At 31.8% G+C, this 17,152-nt stretch overlaps 1 protein-coding gene across 2 annotated transcripts in view; it reads left to right on the top strand.

The window, feature by feature from the left end:
* ATRNL1 (attractin like 1) overlaps window positions 1–17,152 on the top strand; it is a 737,371-nt gene that overhangs the window by 241,262 nt on the left and 478,957 nt on the right. For both annotated transcript variants that reach the window (XM_014849275.3, XM_070482616.1), the window contains exon 21: window positions 10,516–10,568. In XM_014849275.3, coding sequence (XP_014704761.2) covers window positions 10,516–10,568 — 53 coding nt within the window. The remainder of the gene's footprint in view (window positions 1–10,515; window positions 10,569–17,152) is intronic.

Raw genomic sequence — 17,152 nt, 5'->3', positions numbered from 1 at the left:
TATATGAACCGACATTGATGCATCATTATCACCCAAACTCCAGGGTTTACGTTAGGGTTCACTTTTGGTGTTGTACATTCTATGGGTTTTGATGACATGTATCTATCATTATAATGTCATACAGAGTGGTTTCACTGCCCTAAAAATCCTCCATGCTTCTCCTGTTCATCCCTCCCTCTTTTCTGACTCCTGGCAACCACCGATCTTTTTCCTGTCTCCCTAGTTTTACCTTTTCCAGATATGTCACATAGTTGGAATCATACGGTATGTAGACTTCTACATACTGGCTTCTTTCACTGAGTAATATGCATTTAAGTTTCCTCTGCGTCTATGCATGGCTTGATAGCTCTTCTTTTTAGTGCTAAATAATATTCCACTGTCTGGATGTACCACAGTTTATTTATGCACTTAGCTACTGAAGGACATCTTGATTGCTTCCAAATTTGGGCACTTATGAATACAGCTGCTATAAACATCCGTGTGCACGTTTTTGTGTGGAGGTAAGTTTTCAGCTCCTTTGGGTCAATATGAAGGAGCATGATTGCTGGATCATATGTTAATAGTATATTTAGTTTTGTAAGAAACTGCCAAAATGTCTTTGAAAGTGGCTGTACTATTTTGCATTTCCACTAGCAATGAGAGTTCCTGGCGATCCACTTCCACATACTTGTTAGCATTTGGTGTTGTCAGTGTTCTGGATTTTGGCCATACTAATAGGTGTGTAGTAGTATCTCGTTGTTTTAATTTGAATTTCCCTGATGATATATGATATGCAGCATCTTTTCATATGGTTATTTGCAATCTGTATATCTTCTTTGGTGAGGTGTCTGTTAAGATCTTTGGCCTATTTTTAAATTGGGTTATTTGTTTTCTTGCTTTTGAGTTTGAACAGTTCTTTGTATATTTTGGATAACAGTCCTTTGTCAGAGATACCTTTTGCAAATATTTTCTTCTAGTCTGTGGCTATATTCTTTTCTGTCAAGTGTCTTTCATTCAACATAATGTTTTGATATTCATCCAAGTTGTTGCATCCATTTAGCCATAATTTGATCCTTTTCACTGCTGTAGGATATTTCATTGTACGATTATACCACACTTCATTTACTCATTCTCCTATTTGATAATCCTAGTTTTGTTATTTTTTTTTTTTTTTTACCATTACAACTAATGTGCTTATGAGTAGTCTCATCTATGCCTCCTGGTTAAGTGCGTATATTTTTGATGGTTATGAATTGAGTATCCATATTTTCAATTTTAGAAGATTAATTCTTTTGTAAAATTGTTATATCAAATTATACTCTTTCCAGGGTGGTATGAATTTTCTTAACGCTCTACACTCTTGAAAATACTTGGTGTTATAAGACATTTTAATTTTAAGGATTCTGATTGATGTGTAACTGATATGTTGCAATTTGAATTTGCATTTTCTTAAGAGCTAAAGAGATTCTTCAGTTCTTGAAGGTTTACTATGTTTAATCTTTAAGAGGTTTCATATGTTGAATTATCAATTGAATTTCCTTTTTTATAAAATAGTGCTCTTTCAAGTTTCTTGTGATTTTTCTTACTGAATTCTTTTTCTTAATCATCTGTAATAATGTTTTATACATTCCAGAGGCATGTCCTTTGTTGGTGATGTGTGTGGTAAATACCACTTTGCGATTTGGATTTTCATACTGTTTTGTATGTCTTTGATAAAGAGAAGTTTTAAATTTTCATATAATCCAATATGTCAGTCTTTTCCATATGGTTAGTCCTTTTTAGGGGTTCTGTTTAAAACTTCCATGTCTTCCTCATTATTAGGTAATATCACTAAGGTGGCCTGTTCGTCCTAGATTTTTCCTTGTGAGAAGGTTTTAATTATTTCTTTAAAATAAGATATAAACAGTTCAATTTCTTGAAAAGATATAAACTTTATATTTTTAATTTCTTCTTATGTCTGTTTTATTCTTTGGCTTTTAAAAAATTTTCCTTTTTATTTTACCAGTTTTACTGTGATGTGCTTAGTTAATTTTTTTTTTTTCATTTATCGTGTTGGAGGGTTTCGTGTTGGAAAGTTCAGCCAGTACTCTTCAAATATTTCTTCTTCTCCATTCCCTCTGTCTTCTGATTTTGAATCCCAGTAACACCATATCTTTTATGTCTCTTTCATGTTTTTCCACTCTCTCCTGACCAATTTTTCAGTTCACTTTTCTCTTTTCCACTGTGTCTAGTTTGGTGTTAATTTCATTCATTCAGTCCTTAATTTGGGTTATTGCATTTTCATTTTGTTGTTTTTATAGTTTCCAGTTTTTTCAGACTAAATTCTTAATCTTATCTATTATAGTTTCTAATTTTGTAGTTTCCAATTTTAGGCAAATTTTTAATCTTGTCTTTTCTCTCCTCCCATATAATAAAGATAATTATTTTAAAACCTGGGTCTTTTCCCAGTTAATATCTGAATTCCTGTGGCTCTAATTCCATCATCCTTTGTTTCTGCTAGTTCTTGTTTTCCTATCTGTTTCCATAGCTGGTTATTTTTTATTTTGTGCTGGATACCATATTTGCAAAATCTGTTTGTAGATAGATTGAGACCTTGGATGAAATCTTTTTCCAAAGAAAATTAGATTCTGCTATGTGCCTGAGGGCAGAGGCACCTTAGTCATTTTCGGGGATAAGGATGGTTCAAAGTCCATCTGCAGCCTCTGGAATGCCTTTCCATGCCCTTCCTCCTACGATTACCCTTTGGGACTTAGCTCACCAACCTTTGGGGAGCCTAGACTCCAATCCTTTTTTCTATTAAATACTGTTTGCATCCATAATAAGGGACAAAGGGGTCCCCCAAATGATTCAACATCCTGGGATTCTGTCCTTCTCTGCATCCTGGCCTGGTAATTTTTCGCTTTTTTGCTCTCCAATGCTTTTAAGCATTAAAAATGAAATCTACCTTTTTTAGGTGTCTTCAACTTACCTAGTTAGTTCCACTTACCATCATTGGTCTCTGAAATCCATAAATAGCCTTATAATTTTAAAATCTGTACCTTCTGTACTATTTGAGGATTTACCATACCTTCATGTCTGAATTTTCATTGTTTTTTATGATAAACTGTCTTAGAAGTATGGTATCAATATTGATACTATGCTACTCCTTAATATCATGTTTTTGTTCATGTTACATGATGTGATTTTTATGGGTTTCTTTAGAAGAAAAACAAAGCAAAAGCAAATGTGTTTTATCTTGTGTATAATTTTCATAATTTCTCATAAAAACACAAATTTATTTGTCAGATTCTCAGCCGTTTTAAATATCTGTCTTGATATTTTAAAATTGTAGCCATTAGATGTCCCACTCCCTTTTTGGTTTTTGAGTAGAAAAATTATATCTCATAATAAGATATATATATGTATATGTTTTTAAATATTTAAATCAATAGGGACAAATTAAATGCTATATGTTAACAGTTATAAATGTGGAATTATTTTATATATATGTATTTTTAAGTGATATTTATAATGTAATGTGATACATATAATTGGTAACCATTATTTAGGTGACATGTAAAGACAATATTTATCCGTTCAAAATCCCTAATAAATATTTCACCCTAAATCTGTTTCTAAAGATGTCTGGCTGTTTGCTTAGTTTACTTAGTGGGAATAGAGGATGATTATTTCTTTGCTTAGACACAGAAATACTTTCAAGTTATGTTTTTAATTAACCATACAGAAGACTTCTGAAGGCTTTTAATGTTTGTATTTAATCTTTACACAGAAGGGTTCTGAATTTTAAAAATATTACTTGGCTTACATATCAGAAATAGTAATGTAATATGTGTAGTGTAATATTAATGTGATTTATATAGTGCAATATTAATTTGTTTAAAGAATTATTATTTATATCTACACTTACGATTTAACTTCTCAAGTTATTTATTATGTGAATTAGATTAGTATGTGTTCATATCTCAAGTAAATATATTGAAATATTTTACAATAAAAAATTTTATGTATAGCAAAAATATCATGGTGGACAGACCCTAAACGGACTACCAATGATCTCTGCCTTCTGTTATTCACACTATTGTGTATCCCCTTTCCTTGAGTGTGGGCAGGACCTGTGATTTACTTTTAAACCAGAAAATATGGCAAAAGTGACGGGATATCACTTCCATAATTATGTTGCAGTATATGGTAAAGGGGATGGTATGTTACTTCCATGAGTATGCTTTAAGTCTGTGTCTTGCTACAAGACTTGCTCCATAGACTTTCTCCTTTGCTGACTTTGAAGAAGTACATGGAGCTGAAGGCATCCTCTAGGAGCTGAAGGCATCCTCCAGGAGCTGAGGGCATCCTCCAGGAGCTGAGAGCAGCCTCCAGCCAATAGTAAGAAACCAAAGCCCTCAGTTCTATAGCCACAAGAAAAGAAATTCTACCAACAATGTGAGGGAGCTTAGAAGCGGGTACATCACCAGTCAAGCCTCTGATGAGAACCCAATCCCAACTAACACCTTGGTTGCAGCTGTGCAGTGGACGCCAGCTCCAGTCAACACCTTGATTGCGTCTCTCTGAGTCTCTGAATCAGAGAACCCAACTATGCCATGCTCAGATTCCTGACCCACAAAAACTGAGATAATAAATGTGTTGATTAAAGTCACAAGTTTGTGGTAATTTGTTGCTTAACAATGGATAACTACTACAAGTATAGAAAATTGCTCTTTTGTTTTATTCACTGAATTATATGTTTGTGTACTAAATATTTATATAATACACACATTACGTGCTTTTAGAGTTTTCAAACTATGAAGGGACTCTAGTTTTTGCTAAAGAAAATATATTTTTTTGGAATGGGTAAAATAATTTCAGCAATGCAAATTAAGACTTTTCTAAAAACACAGACTATTTAGAAATACATTTTACTTTTGTATTACTAAACAGTGGTCTATTACAGCATAAACATGATTTAAACATTTTTTATTAATTTGATTCTTTTACTTTCACATATGCAAAATTGCCTTAAGAAAGAATTTACGTTTTTCTTTTTTTGTAGTACTGCTCTCTCCTTTTGTTGAAAATAGTTGTTTGTGGGGTCTTCTATTCTGATTTTTTTAACTTGCATTTATGAGGTCTACAATGAAATTGATAGATTATGATAACCTTGATTCCAGATCACATTATTATATAGATTGCATGAAAATGTATAATGGCTATGCCAAAAATTTCAATATATCAGCTGATTATGTTTACAATAGGTTAGCATAAATGGTTTTACCAATTGATTTTGGCATGCAGAAATGAGTTGGGAAGATCTTGGTTTGCACAACACAGCACTGGGTATAAGTGACACATTTATACATACATTTGTGCATTTATATGTATGTATTTATATATTTATTTGAGATTTCATTCATTTCATCCCTTATAATGAAGATATTTTCCCATGAGTGGTGACTCTACTTAGATGTAATGACATTGGAATGCATTTACTAGACCATAAGGTCTTGGATTTTGATTAGAGATCTAAGTCACCTGAATTCTTTCTTTTTCTTTTTTTTGGTCTCTTTTGAGTGAATTAGACATAAGACAAATTAATCTGGTAGGACATGACATATTTATGAGAAGAAAAAATTGATTATTCTTACCTGATCTCAATCTTTACGACTCAGTCTTTACTTTACCATACTTCCTCTACATTACCAGTCAATCCTCAGAATTCTACATAAGCAAGAGCTTTCCCTTCTCCACTATTTATTTATCTATTTATTATTGGTGTGAACTTGTGAATTCCTATTTTCCCCTATGGTTTATAATTCATTGCTATACTTAATCATTTGGCACTCAAGTTGTCCCAGATTTGGCCAGTGAGAGCTACTTAAAGCTGGTTCTTGTATTTTTGTGACGTGCATCTATCATATTGGGAACACTTCCTTACTTTCTGATATAAGAAGATATTCTAGGCTCATCTTATGCCTCTCCTGCCTCAAAGCTGGAATCAGCCTTTTGTTTTGTAGAGCTCTGGTAATGGAGAGTCATATTAGAGAACAGTATCTTGGTGCTAGGTATGCTTTTTTGCTACTAAAGTGTCTTTACCTAGTGGTCATTCAGTGAACAGAGCTAGGGAATAATAATTTATTTATAGATACAAATAAATACACGTAAGTACGTATATATGGAGTGCATACATTTACATGTGTACATATGCATGCATATGCACATTCCTGTGCATATTTTAGAAAGTATGACTTCGTACCCAAACTTCTGATTCCAGTCCATCCCCACAAGGTTCTTTTGGGCCTTCTCCTGTTCAGTATTTGTATGTCTCTTCTTCCTCAGTGAAAACACTAGTTCCCAATGACATTAACACATTCCTTATTTGATCAATTCTATAATGCATTTAAAATACTTTCAGAGTTGCTTTGTCTATATCACTTCAATAAGCAAACCTACTAAAATGATTTCAAAGTTTGATTCCAATTTTCCCTTCTCTACCTCACCCTGTCCAAGATTGAGAATATACAGTCAAATACTGTGTTCATAAATTACTTGGAGTGTTCCCTCCCTCAGTCTCTCCTTCTCTCCCTTCCTGCTGTCCTTCCCTCTTCTTCCCTTCCTCCCCACCTCCCTCCTCCTACTCTCCTTCCTCTGTTCTTTTCTTTCCCTTCAGGATGGCTACATAGTATTCATTTGAAATCCATTGTGTTCATTTCTTTCAGTTTGCTTTCTGTTTTAGGCTTGATTCCCTTTCGCTTTCTTATGGGTTTAATATAAGTTTTTTGGAATATGTTGAACATTAACATTCTTTCAAAGGATAAAAGTATTAAAAAATGTACTCAGAGAGGGTCTGGCCCCGTGGCCCAGTGGTTAAGTTCGCTCGCTCCGGGGCAGGCGACCCAGTGTTTCGTTGGTTCGAATCCTGGGTGCGGACATGGTACTGCTCACCAAACCACGCTGAGGCAGCGTCCCACATGCCACGACTAGAAGGACCCACAACGAAGAATATACAACTATGTAACGGGGGACTTTGGGGAGAAAAGGGAAAAAAATAAAATCTTTTTTAAAAAAAAGAAACGTCTTTATAAAAAAAATATACTCAGAGAGATTAATCCCATTTCCTCCTTTCTCCTCTAGTAGGTAGCCAACTTCATTGTTTTCTACTTTATCCTCCTGCGTTTCTTTGTGTAAAGGTAAAACCATTCAAAAGGTTTTATGCATCATACATATATATATGATGTATATATGTATCTATCTATATATACAAGATACTATATATACACAATATGTATTTATATACATATATACAATATAATGTATCATGTATATATCTTTATACACACACATACATATCCATTCATTGTTTTCCTTCTTACACAAAAGCTGACATATGTAGATGTATATCTACTCAAGTCATAAAGATCTTCATTATCTTTTTGTTTGGTTTTGTTTACAGATGCATTGTACAACATTGTGTGTATATACCATGGTTTATTTAACAAATCTCCTATGCATGGACATTTAGATATTTTCCAGTATTTTGTAATTACAAATGATCCTGCTGTGAATAAACTTGTGCACATGTACTTTCATATTGTTGGAGGTTTATCTCTAGAGTAAATGCCTCTAAGTGGGATTGCTGGGTATAGAAATAAATGCATACGTAGTTAGGTTAGATATTACTGAATTCTCCTACTTAGGGATTTTCTCATTTTGTATTCCCACCAGCAATGGATGGGAGGGCCTGTTTTCCCACAGGCTCGTAAGCAGAGTATATCGCTATGCTTTTGAAATTTTGACAGTCTGTTTGGGGAGAAATGGTATCTTGCTATAGTTTTAACTTATATTTCCTTTATTATGAGTGAAGTTGAACATTTTTTCCTATATTAAGAGCCATTTTTTAATCATGTTTTTGTGAATTGTCTAATCATGCCTTTTGCCAGTTTTTCTACAGAATTATTAGTCCCCCTTATTTTTAAAGAGTTCTTTACAGATTAGACATTTTAGCCCTTTTTATGTGAGATATGTTGCAAATATTTTCTGCCAATTTGTTATATGTCTTTTTTTTTGTGTGTGAGGAAGATTGGCCCTGAGCTAACATCTGTTGCCAATCTTCCTCTTTTTGCTTGAGGAAGATTGTTGCTGAGCTAACATCTATGCTGATCTTTCTCTATTTTATGTGGGATGCTGCCGCAGCGTGGCTTGACCAGTGGTGCCAGGTCCATGCCTGGGATCCAAACCCGTGAACCCTGGGCTGCTGAAGCGAAGTGCATGAACTTAACCACTATGCCACTGGGCTGGCCTCTGTCATATGTCTTTTGACTTTACTAATGGCATTTTCTTCTACCATGCAAATATTTTTTTCATGTAGTCATATTGCTTAGTCTTTTTAAAATTGCATTTGGAATTTTATTCATGGTTAGGAAGACTTTCATTATATCTGTTATTGTGCAATTTGCTCATCTTTTCTTCTAATCTTCTAAAAAAATCTAAACTTCTAAAAAAAGTTTTACTTTTTACACTTAAATCCCTCATCTTTTTGGAGTTTTTTTGTGTGTGTTGTGTGAGGATTGGATCTGATATCATATTTTTCCAGATGGCTATTCAGTTGTCTCAATACCATTTGTGGAAAAGACTATTTTTACCTCATTTAAAATACTATTTTTATCATATACTAGATTTTTAGTATGTGATAGTTGAGCCTATTTCTGGAATTTCTATTCTGTACCTTTGGTCCTTCTATTGATATGTAATACCACACTATGGTAATTATATACGCTTTGAGTGTATTTTAATATCTTTAAGATTTAGCTCCCCTCAAAGTTCTTCCTTTTCATTGTTTTTCTAGCTATTCTTGTACGTTTACTTCTGCATGTGAACATTAAGATCAACTTTTTAGCACCTTTTAAGTTCACTGGAATCTTTGTTGGATCAAATTAGGTGTTATCTTTGAAATGAACTACCTCCTGATGATGTCGAGATGTCCTAATGAAAAATAAGGAATGTCTCTCTGTTTATTTATATCTACTTTTGTGTTTTTCAGGTTGAATTTTATGTTTCCTTTGGAACTATTTCTTTCCTTAGTTGTTTGTAGGCACTGGTGATTCTTTAAATACTGCCTGAAATTAAACTACCAAAAATTGATATTTTAACTCAACTCATAATTGTACATTTTGAAAATACTTCTAATAATTTAATATTATCTTAATAATTATTGATTAATGAAAAGCACTTTCAACAATATGTTTCTAATGCTTTTTTTGAGTTTGAAAATTTAAAAGAGAACGTAATTCTTATATTGGATACCTTCAAAAACTCTGTACAGAATTTCAGTTTAGTTCTTAAAAAGATAGTGTTAATTCCTTATTTCTGTTAAAATTCTGAGTTTGAGTAATGAAAGCTAGCAAAAGTTACTTCCTAAACAATAGACATATAATTCCATCCTTCTGAGAAAGTTTGTGGTTTGGTGAAAATAAAATTTTAACCATTCCTTTGTAAAAATTATATTATATTGAAGGTAAACATGTTACAATAATTTCTAGTCCCATATATTATTATGTGATTTCCATAAACTAAACATTATTAAGAAAAATACAAACTTTGTAATTTTCATATTGGAAAATAAGTTTGTAAGCAGAGCTCTTACAGTCAACATATAAGGTGAATTAAAAAGTACTTGAGATCCCTTGTCATTTGTCAGTTAGTCCTTTTAGATTGCTGTGGAACTTTGAAAGCCATCTGTTTAGGCAAGTAAGATATGCAGGGAATATTATGCATAACAATGCAGGGTATATTACGTTGAATATTTTTCTATTCTAAAAAATACAAAAATAGTGGGATACTTGCAGCAAGTCGTTTGTTTTTTGCAACAGTAGAAGGAATTAAAATGGTATCGTAAATCAGTGCTTTCATATATATGTATACACTTGGTACACAGTGATGGGATTCAAGGAGGTGAACCTAAAGAAAGGAGAAATAGTATAGGAATAGTATAGATTCTGAAGTGCTTAACCCAGCAATGCTGAGTGTGATCTTTTTCTAAAGCTAGAAAACTGCTGTATGTATCATACATTTTAAAAGTAGCATTTGGAGAAGTCACGGAAAACCTAACCCCCAAATTTCCTTTGTTTAACGAAGAAGAAAGTTGGTGGTATAAAGGGCTATTATATTTCTACTTTTAATTTTGTAGTTAGTGTATAAAAACATTTACTCTTCAACTCATTTTTTTTGCATTGATACAAGAACTAGCAATCACAGGGCAGAAAAATGCATTCAGAAAATGTAACCTGATTATTTAGCTTGTTATTCTCAACTGTTTGGCCCTTTATTAATTGCAATATATATGTATTAAAATTATTCCTCTGTTCTAATTAACTCTACTAAAATAAAGACACTTTAAGAAGAGCTTACTTTTGAAAGTTTGTTTTAAAGTTTAATGGTATAGTGTTCAAGATGTTTTAATGTAGAGTTTAATTATTTTTTTGCTTGAAGAAAAGCATGAGGCTTTTAATTTTGTTGTTTAATAGTAAATGAGTTTTTGTATTTCTACAGATGTGACTCTGAAAATCGCTATGTTGGTAATCCACTTAGAGGAACATGTTATTGTAAGTATGTGTATTTTCTCATTTTAAATAATTGGTTTGTATTATTAGTTTTAGGTGATTTTGTGGATAATAAAATTCATCTTGAATAAGTGATGTTGTTAATATATTGCGATTTTTATTTCTCAAATCTTATAACTCCATATACATTGCCAAGAAAGATGATAACTTTCTGGTACATTCTCATAATTGTATTTGGTGCATTTTTTTCTACTCTGAAGAGTGAAATAGTAATACATTTTATTCTGAACATTGAACAAAATATAGAATTTGAGTAAAAGATGGATTTTGATGTAATCTTTTTCTTTACGAATAAATTTTGAACAAATAGAATTTTGTAATAGATTTTTGCAGGGAGCAATTTTGATCATTACTAAAAAGCTGTAGTGATTTTGTACTGAAAGGTACTTTCATTGGGTAATTATCAGATGGTAGATGTATGTTTAACTTTTTGAGAAACAACAAACTATTTCCAAATGGTGGTCCCATTTTACATTTCACCAGCAGTGTATGAGAGTTTCAATTCTTCCAAATCTCTCAACATTTTGTATGGTTAGTCTTTTTAATTTTAGCCATTCTAATAGGTGTGTAATGGTATCTAATTCTCACTTATTTGCATTTCCCTAATGACTAATGATGTTAGGCATTTTTTTCATGGGTTTATTTGCCATATGTATATTTTATTTGATAAGTTTAAATCCATTGTCCACTTTTTAAAAAATTGGATTGTTCATATTATTGAGTTTTCAGGGTCCTTTATATATTCCAGATACAAGTCTTTTATCTTATGTATGATTTGAAAATGTTTTTTCCTTGTTTGTGGCTTGTCCTTTCACTCTATTAGAATATTTTTTTGAAGAGCAGTTTCTAATTTAGATGAAGTTCAACTTATCAGTTTGTTCTTTTGAGAAATCTTACCCTAACCTAAGCACACAAAGATTTTTTCCCCTGTGTTTTCTTCTGGAAGTTTCATATTTTTAGATTTTCACTTAAGTATATAGTCCATTTTGAGGTAATATTTGTATATATTTCAAGGAATGGGTCAAAATTTTTGTCTTCATGTGAATATCAAAATGCTATAGAATAATATGTTTAAAGACTATCTTTTAAGCATGAGTTGCTTTTACCCCTTTGTCAAAAATCAATTGTCCGTATATGTGTATCAGACTCTATAGACTATTTCTGAGCTCTTTATTCTGTCCCATTAATTTATTTGTTTATTTTTATGCCAACATAGCACTGTTATAGTTATGGTAGCTTTTAATAAGTCTTGAAATCATGCAGTATTTATTCTCCAATTTTGTTCTTTCTTGTCAAACTCGTTTTGGCTATTCCATTTCCTTTGTGTTTCCACGTGAATTTTAGGGTCTGCTTGTCACAAAAACATATTTGAGGATTTAGATTGAGATTGTGTTTAGTCTCTAGATCAATTTGGGGGAGAATTGATATCTTAACTATAGTAAGTCTTCTGACCCATGAACATAGTGTTCATAGTGTATCTCTTTTATTACATAGTATTATCGCTTTTATTTCCTCAACTTTTCTTCAGTCTATTCTCAAGAATATTTGTTTTTTTTCACTGTGCAGATGTTTCACAGTTTTTGTTAGATTTACCCCTACAATATTTTATATTTTTGATGCTTTTTGTAAATAGTCTTTTTTTAGTATTTCATTTCTTATTATGTCTGGTATGTGTAACTACTATTGATTTTTATATTGATTTTGTATTCTTCAGCTTTGCCAAACTCACTTATTAGTTTTAGTACCTTTTTTGTAGATCCCATCATATTTTTACAGAGATAATGTATTCTGCAAATAATGGAATTTGACTTTTTCCTTTCCTCTCTGGATGCCTTTTCTTTCTTATTCTTGCCTTATTGCATTGACTACTACCTCTGGTATCATATGAAAAGATGTGGTGAACGTGCAAATATTCTTGTCTCATTCCTGATCTTAGAGGGAAAGCATTCAGTCTTTCACCGTTAGATATGATGTAGTTTTTCCTAGATGCTTTTCCCAAGTTGAGGAAGTTTTCCCTTTTATTCCTACTTTGCTGAGCATTTTTGTCAGGAATGAACGGTTATGTCATATGTTTTTTTCTGCATCAATTGAGATGATCATAAGATGTTGCTATTTTACTTTGTTAATATAGCAACTTTAGTTTTTAAATTTAATAAATGGTATAACATTGTCTGGATATACCACTATTTTTTTTTGTCCCTTCACCAGTTGATGAACACTGGCATTGTTTCTAGGCATTGGGTCTTATGAAAAATGTTGATATGAACATTCAGATTGTCTTTGTGTAGACATATATTTTCATTTTCCTTGGGTAGATTCCTAAGAGTAGAATTGCCAGGTCATATGATAAGCTTATGTTTAACTTTTTAAGAAACTGCCAAATCACTTCACAGCATGGCTGTACCATATTACAGTCCCACAAGCAGCTTATAAATGTTTTAGCTTTTCCACATCCTCATCAACACTTTATGGTGTCTGTCTTTTTGATTCTAGTCATTCTAGAGTATGTGTAGTAGTATCTTGTGGTTTTAATTTGCATTTCTCTTATGAGTAATAGTGTTGAGTTCAATTTCATGTGTCCATGTCTTAAACTTTTTTTGTTACATGTGTAAAATACTATTTCCTAATACTTTTGTTGCTATTTTAAATGTCTTTAAAAATTGCACTTTCTTTTTACGTTTGATATGTAAAAATAAAATTCATTTTAGTACACTGATCTGATATTCATCAACTTCAATGAACTCTGTTATTAATTCTAATGGTTTATAGGTTTGTTTGATTTTTAAACTGAGTTAATTATATTACATGCAATTAAGGACAGTTTTTATTTCTCCCTTTCCAATTTTTTATCCCCTTGTTGGGATGGTTGGGGTCTCTGTTTTTCAATGCTGAGTCAAAATAATGGTAGTAGGCATCACCATCAGGTAGAGAGTTTGCTATATTTTATGGAATATCCCCTGTATCAAGTTAGGAAAATTCCCTTCTATGTTAGTGTGCTACAAGATTTCATCATGAATGACTTTTTTCTTTACCTTGTTAAATGTGAAGTTGCATTAATAGGTTTTCTAATGTAAAATATCTTTTTATTCTAGAGTAAACCGAACATAATCATGGTATATTATTATTTGGGATGCTGTTAAATATTGTTTATATTTTATTTAGTATCATTTTCAGTATAAATGAATACAGCCTATATTTTTCCATTATATTTTCTAATTAAATGGCCTTTCACTATAATTGTTAGTTTTTCTTTTCTATCTTCATATTATGTAATTTTGATAATAGCTTTTAAAAATGAATTTGAGAAGATTGTTTTCTTCTTTTAAAACAGGAATAGTTAAAAAATATTATTGAGTGAACTTCAAAGATTAGCTAAATTCAACCAAAATCTCTGTGTCTGGTGCTTTTTTAATGGTAGCTTTTTTATTCATCTTTTTTTTGGCCATATTATAGCATGAAATTTTGGGTTTATTGATCCTTTGTACTGATTTGGTTTTCTAGTTCTTCAATATTAGGTTTTGTGTTTAGTAATTTACTTCTCTTATATACGTTTTAATTGTTCTTCTTGTTTTGCCTACATTTGGTATAAGTTTTCTTATTAATGTTATTTTCTATATAGCTTATCTTTTTATATATATGTAAGAATTTTCTTAATTTCCAATTAAGTAAATCTTTTTTAAACTATCTTTTAATTATTTTTGTAATTTTATTGAGAATGTGGCATAAAATCCCAAATCTTATTAAGGTGTTTTTGTCAACTATGGGACACTTGACAGTGTTTGGAGACATTTTTGTTTATCACAACTGGGCATGGGCATGGGTCCTATGGACATCTCGTGGATAGAGGCCAGGAATGCTGCTACACCTCCTACAAAGCGCAAGACAGCCTTTTTAGAACACAGAATTATCTGGCCCAAAATGTCAATAAGGCTGAAATTGAGAAACCTTGATTTAGAGGTTTAATCAGATTCAGATTTGATTTTGGAGGAAACACTATTTCGTAGGCGGTTATGTGTCTTTCATCTGGCAGAAGAACATAATGCCTGCCAGTCTCTCTTTGCATTCTTAGCAGACACTGATGGTCAATGATTGTAGCTGGTTAGGGGCTGCAAAACTGTGATATTCCACTTCTTTATTTCTTGATTGGAAAATTTCTGTAAAAACAAATTTCCACTCATCAGATATTTGATTACTCATTGCTACAGTTCATATAGGAAAGGCATGATAAATGCTATGGTCTTTTTTTATTTACCTGTTTTCAAAGTAAAGAATTGTCTGCTCATTATTTCTCAAAGGTGACAGCTAGGTTTTTTGTTTTTGTATCATAAACTTATGGCCTTACACGTATTTAATATGTTTCAACTTGTTTTCTTTTTTTTTTTTTAAGATTTGACTTTTTCCTTTTTCTCCCCAAAGCCCTCCGGTACATAGTTGTATATTCTTCGTTGTGGGTCCTTCTAGTTGTGGCATGTGGGATGCTGTCTCAGTGTGGTTTGGTGAGCAATGCCATGTCCACACCCAGGATTCGAACCAACGAAACACTGGGCCGCCTGCAGCGGAGCGAGCGAATTTAACCACTCGGCCACGGGGCGAGCCCCCTCAACTTGTTTTCAATTGCTATTCTTACTGATGCTCAAGTTGTCTATGTCTTTTAAATTATTTTTATTCTCTATCTTTTCCACATTATTTTTATTCTCTATCTTTTCCACATTCATTTTGTTTTTCTTCTTTCAAACATCCTGGATTTAATGGGGATATATTTTTGTCTGATTTTTTAAAATTAGAAATTCCTCTTTGATTGTTTTTGAATCTTTAGCTTTTATTGTGTTCCAAAAGAGTACCTAGTTATAATTATGGACCATATAAATTATATTCCATTTTTTAGAAATAGGAAGTATACTAACACAACCAGAGGACCTACAACTAAAATATACAATTATGTACTGGGGGGCTTTGGGAAGAAGATGAAGAAGAAAAAGAAAGGTTGGCAACAGATGTTAGCTCAGGTGCCAACCTTAAAAAAAAAAGAAGTATACTAATATTGAAGCTTTTCTGTTTAAGATAATTTTTCTTCTAGATCAGTGCTGTCCAAAAAAGTAAAAGGAAACAGGTGAAATTAATTTAATAATATATTTTATTTAACTCAACATATCTAAAATATGTCATTTTAACATGTAACAGTACAAAAATCATCAATGATATCATTTTTTTTGTTTTTTTCAAACTAAGTGTTTGAAATACAGTTTGTATTCTATATTTATAGTAATCTCAATTTAAATCAGTCATGTTTCAATTACTCAGTAGCCACATATGAATAGTGGCTATCATATTGGGCAGCTCATCTCTAGATTATTCGGGACTCTCACTCTCTTTTAAAAATGTTAAAGCGATAGTCGTAAAGCACTAGATGGCAGTCTTGTCTTTTGTCATGAGACCTTTAAAGCTTAATAACATTTGAAAGACATGGTGTTAAAAAAAGAAAAGGTCAGTAGTTCTTGTAATAGGGTTAACGGAAACTATTCTGCTTTTAAATATTCGGTGAAATTTAACATTCAGGTCCACACTGAACTTAAAGCAATTGAGTGCAATGTGGTGTTAACTTAATTGAAAGTAATACAGCAGCAGTTGTATCCTATAGACAGACTTAGTAGTTTTTCAAACTTCAGTTTAAAACCAAAGACCGATTATACTAGAAAGCTGTCATGCTTCACATGGAAAAAAAAAGAAAGCTTTTTACAATGATATCTAATTTGATTGACCCTTGTAAATGTTGAATTACTCAGTTTATCTGTGCAAATATAAAAAGTAGTGGTCACAAAGTAGTGTAGTTTCTTTTTCTTAAATGCTTTCTTTTAAATTATGGTAACAATTATAACAAAGAAAACCTTAAACACAAAATGAAAGACTGGACTATGACAATGTTAGATAGATATCTTTCAGTGAGTGGAATCTGAGAAAAGAAAGTCACTTTCTGCAGTTGTCTACTTTCTGCTCTTATAACATGAATTCTTTAAGTACCTGTAATGTCCAAACTGCTAATTATTGTGTTTTAGTATATTTCCAAGTACTCTAACGTATTTTGGTTTATTTCACCTTTTCCTCTTTGAAAAATTACTGTTTTATTTTGTATTTCTCCTATTGCTATTTAGAGTTCAGGGTGCAATTTTGTGATAATAATACACTGCCTCATTTAAGAGCAAGGTATTTAATTACTACTTTTGCATTCAGTGCTCACCTCTACCACTCATCACATCTTGCCTTAGTTTATGTTACTAAAAGAATGAAATATTTATCCATTCATCTCACTGTAAACCATTTAATTGTTACTGATTTATTTAATTAATGTTTATGTCTTAGACTGAAAGACTTTATTTATAAGCATATTACTTATTGGATTTCATTTTTTCTTTTATTTGATAAATGAGAGATAATATTTCTAATAAATGTTAGTATAGCTGTAAAAAACACAAGTATCAGTCTCAATTTAATTATTTAAAATGAGATACCATACAAAACAATGAAAGCAATTAAAAGTTGAATTAACCTATATTTAGGGTAATTATTCG

Source organism: Equus asinus, chromosome 2, assembly GCF_041296235.1.
Source record: "Equus asinus isolate D_3611 breed Donkey chromosome 2, EquAss-T2T_v2, whole genome shotgun sequence".
In the NCBI taxonomy this organism is placed as follows: domain Eukaryota; kingdom Metazoa; phylum Chordata; class Mammalia; order Perissodactyla; family Equidae; genus Equus; species Equus asinus.
Note: the sequence above shows the minus strand (reverse complement) of the source record. Positions and strands in the feature narration are given on the sequence as shown.